General features: G+C 37.5%; 1 protein-coding gene across 1 annotated transcript; it reads right to left on the bottom strand.

Moving 5' to 3' along the window:
* Positions 1-260: 260 nt before the first annotated feature.
* bsg (basigin) lies at positions 261-14,335 on the bottom strand. The gene is made up of 8 exons (XM_039606965.1): positions 14,115-14,335; positions 5,813-5,981; positions 4,949-5,037; positions 4,120-4,259; positions 3,521-3,794; positions 1,766-1,790; positions 1,562-1,634; positions 261-1,438 (listed from the first exon to the last, which is right to left on the bottom strand). Exons 1-7 carry the CDS (start codon positions 14,176-14,178, stop codon positions 1,574-1,576), a joined length of 822 nt encoding a protein of 273 aa, XP_039462899.1. The 5' UTR covers positions 14,179-14,335; the 3' UTR covers positions 261-1,438; positions 1,562-1,573.
* Between the last annotated feature and the right edge of the window lie 274 nt (positions 14,336-14,609).

Genomic DNA, 14,609 nt, shown 5'->3' with positions numbered 1-14,609 from the left:
TTCCCCCCCAATGAACCTTGCCATCCAAAAGAACAATATCAATCCACTTGTATTTGAGTGTAACCAATTAAGCTATAGTGCTGTTAATTTCATTTACAACAAACCCTGAAGAATAAAACCTAAGGTACGACAATAATAAATTACTTAAATACGTTTCCATTAAATCGAAAGACCAAACATTTTCACTTTAGGATTGCTTTCTATTGTAGCTTACCATTTCTAAACCACTTGAGCAGCTGTAGTTGAGTAACAAGACCAGACAAATTTTAATACCTTTAATTTATACTGTGCAAGTTGTACAGAGATGTTGTTGTTCCATGTAGAAGGAAAGTACAACAATTGACACAATTCTGGCTGACTAGGTCTCTTAAACTGTGCAATTCTGAAATTGTAATATCCAATCACAACACTACTCTTGGTTAAATGGAATATATGGCTTCTGAGTCATCTATACAGTGAAAGGGAAGAGACAAGGATCCAACAGTCGCACACAACCAGTTCTGATCACACTGAGCGAATAAAACTAAAACCAATATTTGTCAGCAATTTGTCTGTAACAGTGTGTAGCATTAAAAGTTGCATTTGACAAAAGCAACAGTTACATCTCTTGCACTTGGTCCTTAAATTTCAACCGTGTATGTGAAGTCGGCAAAAAAAAAAAAAAAAAAAAAAAAAAAAAAAAAAGCATCGATGACAAACGCAATTTAAAATATTTAAATAGGGAAAAGCTTAAAAAAGAAAAAAAATCCTATTCAAAACACTAGTTTCTTGTGGTAATAAAAAGGTAGCACACATTGAATCTTAGCTATCATTTCTGCATTTTAAGCGACACATTAAAATTTAGTGGCAGGTAACAAAATGCAAAAAAGACAAGAAATGGTGGTTGTTAAGGCAAAGTGTAAAACTCTGCTAAGGGAGGTTTGTGGTGGTGAAGGGACAGAACATGTGAATTCAAATGCCCTTCATTATTTTATATTCAGAGTGGCAGTGATTCATCAGGATCAAAACGACTGTTCAGATCCTCAAACTGCATCTTGTGCCGATTTATAGGTCACCATTTCAGATCGGAGAATATAAAACCAATGACTGATAACTGTGAGGTCAGTGCAAGAAGCATCAGCATTAACAGAAAATAACCACAAACTACACATTCCTCATGTGAACAGTCTAATGATTTTGCAACAACACACACACGTGGCTAGAACAGCATTTAAAAACTCATGCAATATTTGCCCCATAGCCTCAAGCAGAAATTATTTCACACTATGTTCTCTGGCTGCACAATATGGAGAGGGATATAGAAGAAACCAAAGCAAGAGGAAATCATATTCTTTTAAACATTAAACACCCAAGCACGAAAAGGTACTTAAAATTGCAAGGTGCACAGTATATTGTGCCACACAGCAGCTGAATCCTGGAGTGTCGTCTGGACATCCATCTACGTAGGGGGGGTGGAAACAAACTTTTATTAAAAACATCCCATTCCTTACAAATACATTTGCAGACACAGACTAGCCCACAAAATGCAGTATTAATTTTAACAATTATATTATTAACTCACCTCTTTCAGCTTTTAGTTAGAGTTCCTTTGCCTCACATTCTTGTCTTTGTGGTTTGCATTAGAATTGCTCTTCCTGAAAAACATTTAACAAAATGAGCTCCAACAGCAGCAAAACCTTGTGCTATAGAAATAAAATTGACACATTTAAAAGCAACAAAGTTGACCAAAGTGTTTCACAAGGTAATTATTAAAGATTTCACTTACAGAGGAGCAGATCCTGAGTCATCATCTGGACAGCAGAACACGATCAATGACAGATGAAAGAAAAAAAAAAGCAAAAAACAAAGTTAAAATGTTTCATCTCTGATTGGTGTGAGAAACCCACACCATCCCCAGCCCACAATGATAGTAGCAAATGTTTTAATCAGTAACATGACTGCAATGGTGTTATGATTAAATCCAACTAAACACAAATAGAAGCATGCCCACCTGTTGCATTTCTGACATTTACATAAAACCATATAAAACACATTTAACAGTTACAATCATTTGTTCTTACTCATATCATATAATGTGGCTTTTAGCAAGTCGTGTAATCATGTTTAACGTGAACATTTTTTATGCACTGGCTCGAGTCCCCCCTTGGTATCACAGAGGCTCATGCAATTCAAGCAAAGGAAGACCAAAGGAACACTGCAGTGCACTGCTGTGGTAACAACAGTAAACATCTTTAAACTGGCAGAGCTAACACACATCCTTGTATGTACTGTGGCCATATTCACACCCGAGCAACAGCATGTATTCACAGTACGGCAAAAAGTAGGCTACCTCTGCAGCCAAATGATGAATGACACAAATGGTATATGACATACTGATCTTGAGAAGGTTGCCTATTATGTATCATGCATATAGTACAAGATGCACAAAGCATGCAGACAAATAATTGAGACCTCTTTTGAACCTACCCAAATTCATGTCAAACCATTAGAGTAGTTTAAGTGTCTCATTTGACTCTTTCATTGGCTCAAACACACGTGTTTAAAAACAAAAACAAAGTGAAAGAAATATTTGAAGCTTGCGCTGTAAGATTAAGGGCCAGTGAAAGAGTGACCAAGTCTTTGAGCGCATTCCTCTTAGAAGTGGTTACTATGAAAGCAGTTCATTCAGACTCCCACTGCCTTTTCCACGCGGTCATCTCAGTTCAACCACTTCAGTCTGACATGCAGTTTTGTTCACTTACCAAAATGCAAAATCAGCAGCGAACAGAGAAGTAAAAATGTAAATAATAAAAAAATAAAATAAAACTTCTAACACAGATTCTTTACACAGAGGTGGCAGCTATTTCCTGATCTTTATTTTCAAAATGAAAAATAATAGTTAAAACAAAAACAACAACAAACAAAAATTCAACTACAGCCTGCATCTATACCCATACAAACCAGCACTTTGCTTTCATAGTCTCAAAGGGCATTCAATTTTCTGATCTAATTGCTCAGTACACCAGGGTCTACAGTTTGAAGTGTTCTGGTTTTGATAGAAGTTAAATGACTTATGAAAAAGAACAAGTCTTTCCTGCAAAAAGAGGAGCTGTAGGTTGACAAACAGTCAGTAGTGTGGCTATTACACCAACAACTATGGAATAATCAATTCAATTCAATAAAACTTTATTGAATCCTGAAGGTTGACCCCGAAGGAAACTGTTTTGTTCCCCCCCCCAATTCATTCAATAAAATGGTATGTAGTTTTTCCTACTAAGACTTCCTAATAATATTAAAATGGCCCAGAAGGTTTTGGAAGTCACCAACTAATGCAGCCAACTGGCAAAGGTAGTTGTGAGAAGTCACTACATAATGACTTCAGCTTATGCTGATATTTGCAAGGGAACAGTTGAAATCCCAGCATTTTCTTCCTTGCTAAAAATCAAAAGATGAAGGCAGTTTGCATCATTGTGCTAATTGCAATTTTGATATGAACTAAATAAGGATGTAATGGGTGGTGTAGGGGACATAGCATACATACCGTCATTGACCTCATCGGGCTTTCTCCTCTTCTCATAGATAAAGATTATCGTGACAAGGATGATGACCTCTGCCACGATGCCAAGAAAGGGCCAGAGAGCAGCCAAGCGACTGCGGACACGCAGGTTGACTTTGTCAGTAGCTACGCCGAGGTCGTTACTTCCAGAGCAAATGTAGTGCCCGAGGTCACTGTCGATGTTCAGGTCGTTAATGGTCAGACTGGTCTTGTTGGGGGTATTCTTGATCTCATATTTGACAGTTCCATTGGTGATACTCTGAGGGTTATTTTTAAAAAGCAAGTGAGTAACAAAGCTGTTAATCTTTTACAAAACAAAAACAAACAAACAAAAAAACCAAACCCAAAACCTGTGTCATTCACTGTCAAACTAAGCCAGAATTATGCACCGTTTAGTGAACTGGAATATGACCATATCTACAGTGAAACATTAAGACTGCCGATGATAATGAGGGTTTTTTTTTTTCTAAATATAATCGTAATGCTCAGGTATGCACTGTGAGAGCTTGTAGAAATTCCAACTTGAGACAATATTAACTAAAGTGTTAGTGAACAATATCATTCTGAGTGTGACAGAAACTCACATCTTGGGTTCCATCGTCGTTCTGTTTGAACCAGAGCCAATCAGTAGGTAATGGATATCCATGACTCACACAGACCAGCACAACTTTGTCATTTTCATTGCCGTGCTCAGAGTGCTTGTAGGCAGCGACATGGGGAGTTGCTACAGCAAAAAGAGGTACATTGATTCAAACTATAATATGACAGTAAACAGTAGATTAAATAACCCCATCACTGGGAAAGAGGCCATTTCACATACTTATTATAGGACACCTAAAAACAGAAAGCAATACATCATTTAAAATGCTCTCAGACATATTTAAGTTCTTCAAATAATTCTGTCATGTGGAAACTGATTGCTCCCTCACATGCAAGTGACATCCACCCAGTTTGTAGCTCCAGCAATACAGATTTTTTATAAAAATATTTGAACTAGTTTTGTTAATTATGGTGAATTTTACAAAAGCACAATCATCAACAAACATCATAACAAGTGAAATAGTCAGAAATAACAGGAAACGTGTATTCACTCCCAACCTGCAAAGCTCCTCTAGGAGTCAGGGAGAAGAAACAAAAAACCCAAACACCACTACACAGTTAATATCAATTTCACATTTTCAAGCATTCAGTATGACAGCATGGATTCATGATTCAAGACCCTTCTACCATTCACCAGAGCACAACATAACACCACATGATTCCTGTAACCTAAACCAATAGTTCGAGATAGAGACTTGCACTACATTGCAATATTTTTAATCTGCGGGGTATTATTTAAAAACTATTTGAAATTGGACAAATTCTTTTTACTCATCTCTGAAAACATCTTTGATATGCAACTCATCTACTTACTTCTGACTTCAATGGTCTGCTTCACCTCTGGATCAGTCGAGAACACGCATTCATACTTTCCACTATTGGCATGAGTGATCTTCTCCAAACTATGGGAAGAAAAAGAATCATTTATCTGAGAATAGTTTAACAAGCTTTGTTAATAGAAAGTCAATGTATTTTTTTCTTTAAGACATTAGTATCCAACAAGTGACTTAGGACCACTGCTGAAACCCCTTTAATGATGGCGATTAGTTTTCCACTTGGCCAAGTAGAAAATTCACAATAGATCTCCATTTATGCTCAAGAGCGTGGTAAAACTAAAGCTGCTTATCCACCCAGCAAACATTTCATATTTTCCCCCTTTATTACAATCCCACTTTTGTTTGGTGCTACTATCCTGCATTGTATCTCTAATGGGGAATTAAGGTCAGGCAAAGTGGACACACAGCTCTCATGGCTGCCAAGACTACCAGTAAAGCTGCACGTCCATGCAGTCCATCTCTCTGCTAATCAAGCGCAGTGAAATGCCTGTATGGTGCCCCTAGCTCTGCTGCTAAAGCCAAAGAGAAAGTAGCGAGAGGGGGAGATTGTAGACAAAGACAAAACAAGAGAGAAAATGAAGGCTAGCAAAAGGCAGGTATACCAAACATAGCACTTTTTTAAAGGCACAGCAATGGTTAAATATTTACATGCCAATGATACTTAGCCAATCATTTTAGTCACTCAGTGTTTCTAATTAGTTAACTATATCACTGTCCACAAAAGGCCTCTGTTTGAAAAGGTCTCTTGCTTTACCAGCCTATGGTGAACAGCATAATATTCCTTGAGACCAGCAAGACAGACCTGGCTACATGGCACATGGATGCTTTTTTTTTGGCTTACTTTAATGTAGTGTAATGTTTGTCGTCATCCTTTTTGGAGTTGTCAATGATTTTGCCATTAAGAGTCCAGTGGGAGCCCTTGCTGACAATGCTGGCATCTGTGAGGTTGCAGCTGAGCACAGCAGAGGTTTGGTTGGTGACTTCAGAAGGTTCAGTGCGGATGTGTGGTGCTTAAATGGAATATAAATATTAAAACACATTATTTATAAATATACCAAGTAACAAACAGCATTGGCTTGAAATGCATCATTGACACTGGTTGCTTATAAGATACAGTTACAATTTACATTTTGATCTTGACACTCAACAGCTGTCTTTAAAAGAAAAAAATCTATTTGACAAAATGACATCACAGGGAGGGAAAAAAAAAAAAAAAAAGAGAGAGAGAAAACATCTTCAATAGAAAAGAAAAAAAAAAAAAAAAAAAATTATACACATCCTGTGAAAAATTCCCTGTGGTTCTGGTGGATTATTCTAAAGAGTCAAAAAACTCCACATCTCAATTTAGAGGCTACAACATTTTTATGTTGTAGAAATTCCATATATATGACAATCCTATGGGCACACTCACCAATGAGAGTTAAAAAAAAAAAAAAAAAAAAAAAAACACACACACACCTCAAATTTAAATGTAGAGGCATACTACCCGATTTGCCTACTAGCCTTAATGTTGTCAGGTACAAATTTACGTGTCATTTTTGCTAAGACAATTGTTGAGTGTTGATTGGTCAAAGAAAAATCCAATGACTTCCAGCTAAGCTTTAACATGTTCAAACTACTTTACAAGTTTAAAGATTAATAAGACGGGAGAAATAAAACAAAACATGATGACAGATAAACCATGAGAAAAAAAAAAGAAAAAAAAAAAAAAATGTGACACACGCACAAGTTCTATACAGGTGCACAGAACTTTCTGAGAAAGGTGGAGAGAGCTCCCCTCCTGGGCGGGAGAATGGGAATTATACTGGAAAGGTATTGAGCTACAGAAAGGTCATGGGGAAAAGATTCAATTCATGCAGAAGAAGCAACAGCAATAAAAACTGTAAGTTTAACAGCCAATTGTGATAATGGTGAAATAAAGATGTTTAAAATCAAGCTCCAATTGGATAAAGGAACATTATTCTAAGTTCACAAAAAAGAAAAGAAATAATTAATACTGGGCCACAAGGCAGAAAGATGCCCCATGGCTGAGAATCCATTTTTACAGTTAGTTGCCATCTTCTGTACCTACTGTTCAGTAGGCTATAAGCCACAGGGATGGTCTACAAGCATGAACAATAGGGGCATTGCCAGTGTTAGTACCAATTAAGGAAAATGCTAGCAAATTAAATATCTAACAAGAAGCAAAGCTAATCTGACGCCCCTTTTTTGGTTTTTGACTATAAATAGTTAAACTGATCAAATATTGCATTGTTCATGTACAGTAATAATCCTGAAGGAGCCATTTGCATATTTCCAACCTTATGACCAGTATTATATACAAGAAAACCTACCATAATACTACCCAAGCCTTAAACCGAGAGGGGGGAAAAAAAAGGCATCAGATTGAACATACGTACTGTGTCAGATAATAAAGGGTTAGGGAGCTATGGATGTCATAAGACCAGGTTCATTTTCTACTAGGGAACAACCTTGGAGAGCTTTTCAGGAAAGGAGAAGGAGTTTGTTTACTGGGTGAAGCAGGATGGAAAGTTCTGGTCCGGGAAACACGGCAGAGGTGTGTAACAGGAGATTAATGTCCAGGACTTAACTAATGAGGTGGTAACAGTCATCTACTTTGACTGGGGGTCTTCCTCAGGCTCACTCTGCCACTCACTTTCAATCACAATAACGTTTGCCTGCGAGCGGATCCACTTGATTTTTGGCGTCTTCTTCAGTTCATTGCGGTCAGGGTCGTTGGAAGCACGGCACTCATATGTGCCAGAGTCTTCAAGGGTCAGGCTAGTGAGGTGAATGGTGCTAGTGGCATGTGCTATATATGTGGCATTTATTTTCACACGGTCGTTCCGTGCCCCATCAAACAGCTGGGTAAAGGTCTCGTTTGGCTCCTCGCCCTCTACAAACCACCACTGCACCTCAGGAATAGGGTTCCCTACAACCTCGCAATGCAGCTCTGCACTGTCATTGGTTAGCTTCATCTGAGACAAAGGGGACTTGATAAAACCCGCTGAGCACAGTTTTAAAGTAAGCCCAGCAAACAAATTAAAATTTTTTGAATGTGATGGGGTTAAAGCAAACCAAATGATTTAATGAATTGATGGTAGAGTGCAATGGTGAAAAAGCAACAGAGCAGGAAAGAGAAAGAAAAACAGTTAATATACAAATGAAATAAAAACATGAAAGTAAGCACACACACAGAAGAGAAAAAAATAAAACAGATAAGAGCATCATGTTCACCCAATTTCTGTAGAAATATTTGTAATCATTTTTGTCCTCTTATTAGTGGTGGGTAGATTAATGAAAACACTGATATCCAATATAAGGTCTGTAGGTCCCGACTAGCTTGTATTGACTGGGCTGGCTCTAGGGGAAATAGAGACAGTATAACACTCCCTTAAGCTAATCAAGTTTTAGATAACTGTTACACTTAATCTTGTGTCCATCTAGAGATTTAACCCTCTGGGGTGGCCAGATGCACTGGCGTGTCCAAACCACATGACCGATTTAAGATGACGTAGCAACAAGATGCAGCCACTCTGAGTCTCCATTTGAACTTATGTTGAAAAGACTTCACTATATACAAGTTGTTAGGTTGTGTTGATAGGCTACATAAAACAAAAGTTATGATAACAAATACATGAGATGCTTTTTCCTGAATACTATCGTCACGTTAAGAGCATGAAGAAACAGTCAACGGCATTCCCTGGGGGTGGGGGTGCAAAAACATGACACCCCTTTCATGTTTTTCACGTCACCAAACAATTATATGGCAACAAATGGCATTTGGTTGTTTAGGAAAAAGGGGAAAATCTTGGTAGTGATGGCGGTAAGAGAAAGTCAGCGAGTGAAAGAGCAATATCAAAAGCTACTTTTTGAGACGTGAAAGATTTGTGACATTTGGCGAGTTTGCAGTATATAGTTAGTGTGTACTTTATTCGTTTTGTGTGTCACAACAATGAGGACACTAGTGAATGCCAAAGTTGCTGCCAAAAAGCCCACTAAAGGCAGATTTCAATGCAAATCTGTCTCCAGGTAGAAAACAGGATGAATAAAATACCTTCTGTTGTCAAGCCAGCAGGTTTTTGGCCTGTGATTTGTTCCTGTGCTTGTGGTGGACAATATTTTGTGGAGTATCACAGATAATTTGTGTGGCATCTTATTATGATACCTAATTGTTCTGTAATTTAAATTTCTGTAATAGTTTTAAATGGTTGTACAGAAAAAAAAAAAAAAAAAAAAAAAAAAAAAAAAGCACAAGTCTTTAAAATTTGTTATTTATATTTGCATTAAAAGTAAAAATAAATAAAAATTCCTACTTGGATGTCTTTGTGGTTTTTAGATCAAGTAAAGTAATGTTAACCAAGGCAAGATAAATAGTTTTTAAATGTGAAATATAAAGGTAAACTCAAAAGTAGTCAAAAGCGGCCAATTACACCCTGGGCCCCAGAGGGTTATTAACCAATTTGAGTAACTTTGTATGTATTCACACAGGCTGCGTCGAGCCTGAGCATATACCTCAAAGTCCAGTTTGTCTGATTAGTGTAACTCCTGCCATTGTACTTATAAGCATGATTGCTAACCGTTAATGCTTCTTTCAGCTACATTTAAGAACAATTATTTAATTAAAAAGAAAAATCTCTGATAATGCTTTTGGGGACACTGTGTCGCCGCTTTCAAAAACATCTAATTAAGCTACAAAAAGCATAAAATTATGACCCCCACTGTGCTATGGAAGAATGCTTTCCCCCAAGCATGTGATCTCGCAGTCACACTGCCAAGAATGGCTGACAAAGGTAGGTGCAGACAACCGTTAATGATCCTTCAATCCTTGAGGCCAAAGGCTGTGTTTTCATCATTCTGGTGGAAGCTGAAATGAACTGTGACCATGTTTAGGCTTTTGAAAGAGGGGTCAAACTGCACCGCTGCAAAGGAAAGACTTGGGCTTCATTTTCCAAATTTTGAAATGTGATTTTTTTTTAAGCCATATCCCCAAGCTCTAATTAAGGCAAATAGGGATGACCAAGCTGATGTAAATCCAAGCCACAGCCAAACAAATTTTCTATTTTCTTTTTAATTATTGTCTGGACTCTGAAGACTGCTGAAATGTGTTGAAATAAAATTTGAGTCCTATTTGCATTTTTCCATTTGTTTTTGATCAATCTAATTTATAGGATTAATTGCAATGTTTGTTAATATCAAGTGTAGTCTTTGCAATCCAGTTGTACACTGGATTACATAGACTAAATGGCAGCGTTAAGTATTAGCAGTTACACAATACTTTGGAACTTTTAGTCTTTAAAAAAACAAAAAAACAAAGCTTTCCCAGGTCATCCCTACAGGCAGGTGGGAAAAGAAAAAAACAAAAACAAAAAAAGAAGCATGCAGAAGCTTTTTGATGGAATTAAAAAAAATTTACAATGAATGAAAGAACATGAAAAAAAGCAGATGAGGTTGAGATGAAAGTGTTTTTAATTAAAAATGCATGAAAAAACTAAATTGTGGGCATATAACCCATCTGCTGCACAAGGTTCACACAACAGTTCAAATGGGTGCTTCTGCCAGGCTGGTCAGTACCAAAGTATTGATAAGCAGATGGACATGTGGTGTTACTATTGATACTTGAGTGCCATTAAAGCACTCCAACATAGGAATTTGAAAATATCAACTACATGACCCCTGCCGGTGTCATAAACACATTCGTCACAGAAATGTTCATATAACATTGCACACACCACATGTTAAATCAGTTTGCCGAGTTTAGCTAATGTTAACAGCGCTCAGAGCCTGCTGTTCTTGCAGGCTAGTGTCCACCAGCCTGTACAGAATGTGGTTATGCATTGCCCTGGTTGAGGTTATGTGTCAGTTTATGCCCACCCAACTTGTATGCAACGGCTCATCTCAACATTAGAAGTACTAATTAACTGCATGGGTTTGCATAGCCCTGGCAGAAAACTGCTGCTGACCTAGTTAATGGTATTAAGAGCTGCTGGATCTTATAAATGTTTAACCTTTGTTGTACATTGAGAGGAAAAAAAAAAAAAAAAAAAATCTTTATTTCATTAAACAGGTATATTTCAAGTGTCCACTACCAAGGGTGGCAAGGTTTTGCCATTTCCCAATTAGTAGCCCATTTCCCTACACCTGCAAGAAGTGCAGTCTAAAGAGGGTGTCCCTGGACACTAAATGTGATTATCACCCAGACCACACTTGGATGCGGTCAGGCTTGCATTCTCTTCAACTAAAACTACAAAATTTCCAATTTAACAAAAAAAAAAAAAATTGTAGTCAAACAAAGACCAATTATAGACCAGACAGAAGAAGAACATCTGTGACGCTGTAACAAGAGCCGCGGTTTCCTAGTTTAGAATGGCTTCTCCATGATTACCAAAGGTCACCTTAAAAGCACATGCTTTTTAAAAGTTCAAAATTAAATATAGTTTAGACCTCGACCTCACAGTGACAACATGAATGTTAATGCAATTCATTACAAATAGCCCTCTGCTCTATAACATGAGAATCAGTCTGATGTGCTACATTTATGTGTACTCAAAAAAAAGGCACACGTGGAGGATTATTTGACAATAAACTAAAACCTAGTAGGATATTTTCTATAGCCAAATAAATATATTGACACTTTTACACTGAACTGTCCATCCTAATTTATGGTTTTTAGTCACGTGACCATCATGGAGACCTTGAGGCCACAACATTATTCCAGCATGTGATCACTTAACACACCATAGTACTGCACCTCAGGTTAATTTTCCATCTGTTTGAAGAAAAGAGAACTCAGAATACCAAAAAAAAAAAAAAGCTCTTTACAATCTAAAGAAAATTCTCACCGAAGTATTTCAACAACTAAAAATAATGTAGTCCCTCCCAAGTGCTCGAGTTTGGTGATACTTATGTGAAGAATCCCCCTCCATACATCAGGATGAAAGCAAACAGTCAATGGATCATTAGTTGCAGGATCACTACAGCTTTACCAAGTACTTTTGAAAAGTCACTAATATGATAGATGGAGACTAATGCAAAAAGCTACTAAACACACTGAAATGTGTTCACGCACGTTGCCATACTCTACATTTTGCTAGTAGTCGTTAAAAAAAACCGAGTTGCTAGTCCCGACTGAATAGCTATTCAACCTATTAACTGGCTTAGAATAGGGAGACCCAGCCTTGCTTCGTACTTCACTTGGAGGTTTGATGTAATAACTATGTACAGAAGATGAAGGTCTGTTGTTCTAGTAACATAATAATAATCCTAATAATAATAATTATAATTTAAAAATGAAAACCTTAAAAAAAAAAAAAAAAAAAAAAAAAAAACTGCTAAACGGATACAATGAATAGACAGGTCATTTAAAGTGTTTGTTTAGCCATGAATTAGAGAAAAGAAAATTGTTTGGAAATAATTTCACTACAAATAGCCCTCTGTTTGTAGCATCATGCCTACATAAAAAGGTCTCACTCCCCACCCACCCCCCAGATTTTGGACTATGGATCTAGAGGGCACTAATCAAATAGAACACTTTGTCCTCTTTAATAACTTGGCTACAGCAGACCCACAAAGGATGAACGTGAACACTCAAACGGATAGGAGGGAGAAAAAAAAAAATCTGCCACCTTCAGCACTAATGCTTAGATGCTTTTATCATTAAAGCATAATTTTACTGAGAGCAAGTTAAGCAGACTCAAAATGGTGGCCAATAACAAAATGGGTGTGTTTTGAACACCATTCACCAAATTACTTGAACTGAATACCAAACAGCTAACATGTTAAAATTGCTTTTTTACTGCTTGCTTCCCCCCCTCTCTCTCTCTCTCACACACACACACACACACACACACACAAAACAACAACAGTCTTATCTACCCGTCTACTCTGTAGCCAACTTTTCATGCCAAAGTTAAGCTACCAACAAGGAGGTGAAACTCAGGGGAGGTCTAGTGTTACTGTGATCTGCTCCAGAGCTGTTGTTTCCAAAGCAGAAAACAATGAAAGGCATGAGGGCTTCTGGCTCTGGCTTAAGTGCATGTACACAAACACCCAAACACTGCCCACCGGTACAACTCTACAAAATTTAAGGTTCCAGTGGTTTTATCCTCTACTGGCAATCATATTACTAACATTTTACAAGGTCTCAGTACACGGAGTTCCCCATTTCTCTGAATTGCCTTGGTGATGAAATTCTGAGCGGAAAATTAGTCAGCTCTGGTAAGTACGCGTGATCAAATTTGTGTGAGCCAAAATTGAACATTTAAGATAGTTCATTAAAGAAATTTCAAGACCAGAGTTGTTCCGGCTTCCCAAGGAGCCTCACCTAAAATTACCAGATCATAATGACAATGCTACACATCGGATAAATACAGTCTTGTGACGCCTCCAATACTGGAGACGGACTGGGTCAACCGGCTCACAGTCTACATTTAGTGTGAACATGCTATCGCTATCGCCCATGACCGCTCATTAAGGGACACACAGAAAGACCAATTATTTAAGTCTTCAATAGATTTAGAAAACAGAGTTCTGTGTTCGTTAAAAAAAACAAAAAAAACCACAGAAGATAACGTACAGTACGAACTGTAAACAAACGTTTAGAACATTACGCAACTGCCAGTTACATTTGAGCAACGTAAAAGATTTGAAGCAACTTGAAATAAGCTTATTGATCCACCATTTGTTGTAAATTAACATAGGGCCCACGTGACCTCACATTTACTATTCGCTAACGTTTGGAAAATCTTAAAATAACATCACCCAGAAATTGTTCGAAACAAGGAGCGTTCTAAATGAACAAGAAAAAAGAGGCGAAAGAGATTTGTAACACTAGCGATATATACCATATGTAACGAAGCGGTTGGAAGGGTTTTAATGCATCTCAAAGAAGCAAATCGGCTAGCTAGCAACAATGCTACGCCTATGTTTTCGACATCGTGTTTCTAACCGTTTAAGGACAGCTTCTAAGTTTTTATATAGAACGGCATTCAACATCGAGAATTAAAAAAAAAATACCAAATACCACCATCATTACTTTTATAAAGCAGGAACACTGAAATATAAACATAAATTAATAACGATAATATTCGCAGTCAGGGCAAAGTCTACATCTTCGAACAACATGGCTGACACAGAATTCTTACCTGTGAAGGCATCGGCTCTCCAACAGCTCAACAGAAGGGCAGTGACAGCCCACAATAACTTCATTGTTGATAATAAATATTTACTAGGTCGTCAAATAACCTCAACGTTAACTGCGTTTAGCTGAATGTTTTCTCCGCTGATTGTAGGGACTGAATGCCCGAAGCTGAGCCGATGTGGTTGTCCTCTAGTTTTCACCTCACGTAAACGCCCTGATCAGCACGTACACCGTGACGTTGTTAGGGGCGTGGCTACTTTTTATTATTCATGCAATCCAAAGTAAAGCCTTGGTCCATTTTTATATCACATTTAATAAAAGTCTGTTTTTGTTTTAGCATCACAATATCTTAATACATTTGAAGTTTAGCTCAAAGCTAATCACGGCACCATTCTGACTCGCATTCTGAGACCGAAACTCATCTAGATTAGACGTTCAAAGTATGTCAGTGTTTTTAAGGGGTGTTTACAGAAATTAAATGTAAGGAAAGGAATTAATA

This window comes from Oreochromis aureus, linkage group 23 (genome assembly GCF_013358895.1).
Source record: "Oreochromis aureus strain Israel breed Guangdong linkage group 23, ZZ_aureus, whole genome shotgun sequence".
Lineage (NCBI taxonomy): Eukaryota > Metazoa > Chordata > Actinopteri > Cichliformes > Cichlidae > Oreochromis > Oreochromis aureus.
The sequence above is the reverse complement of the archived record's forward strand: the minus strand, read 5'-3'. Positions and strand labels throughout refer to the sequence as shown.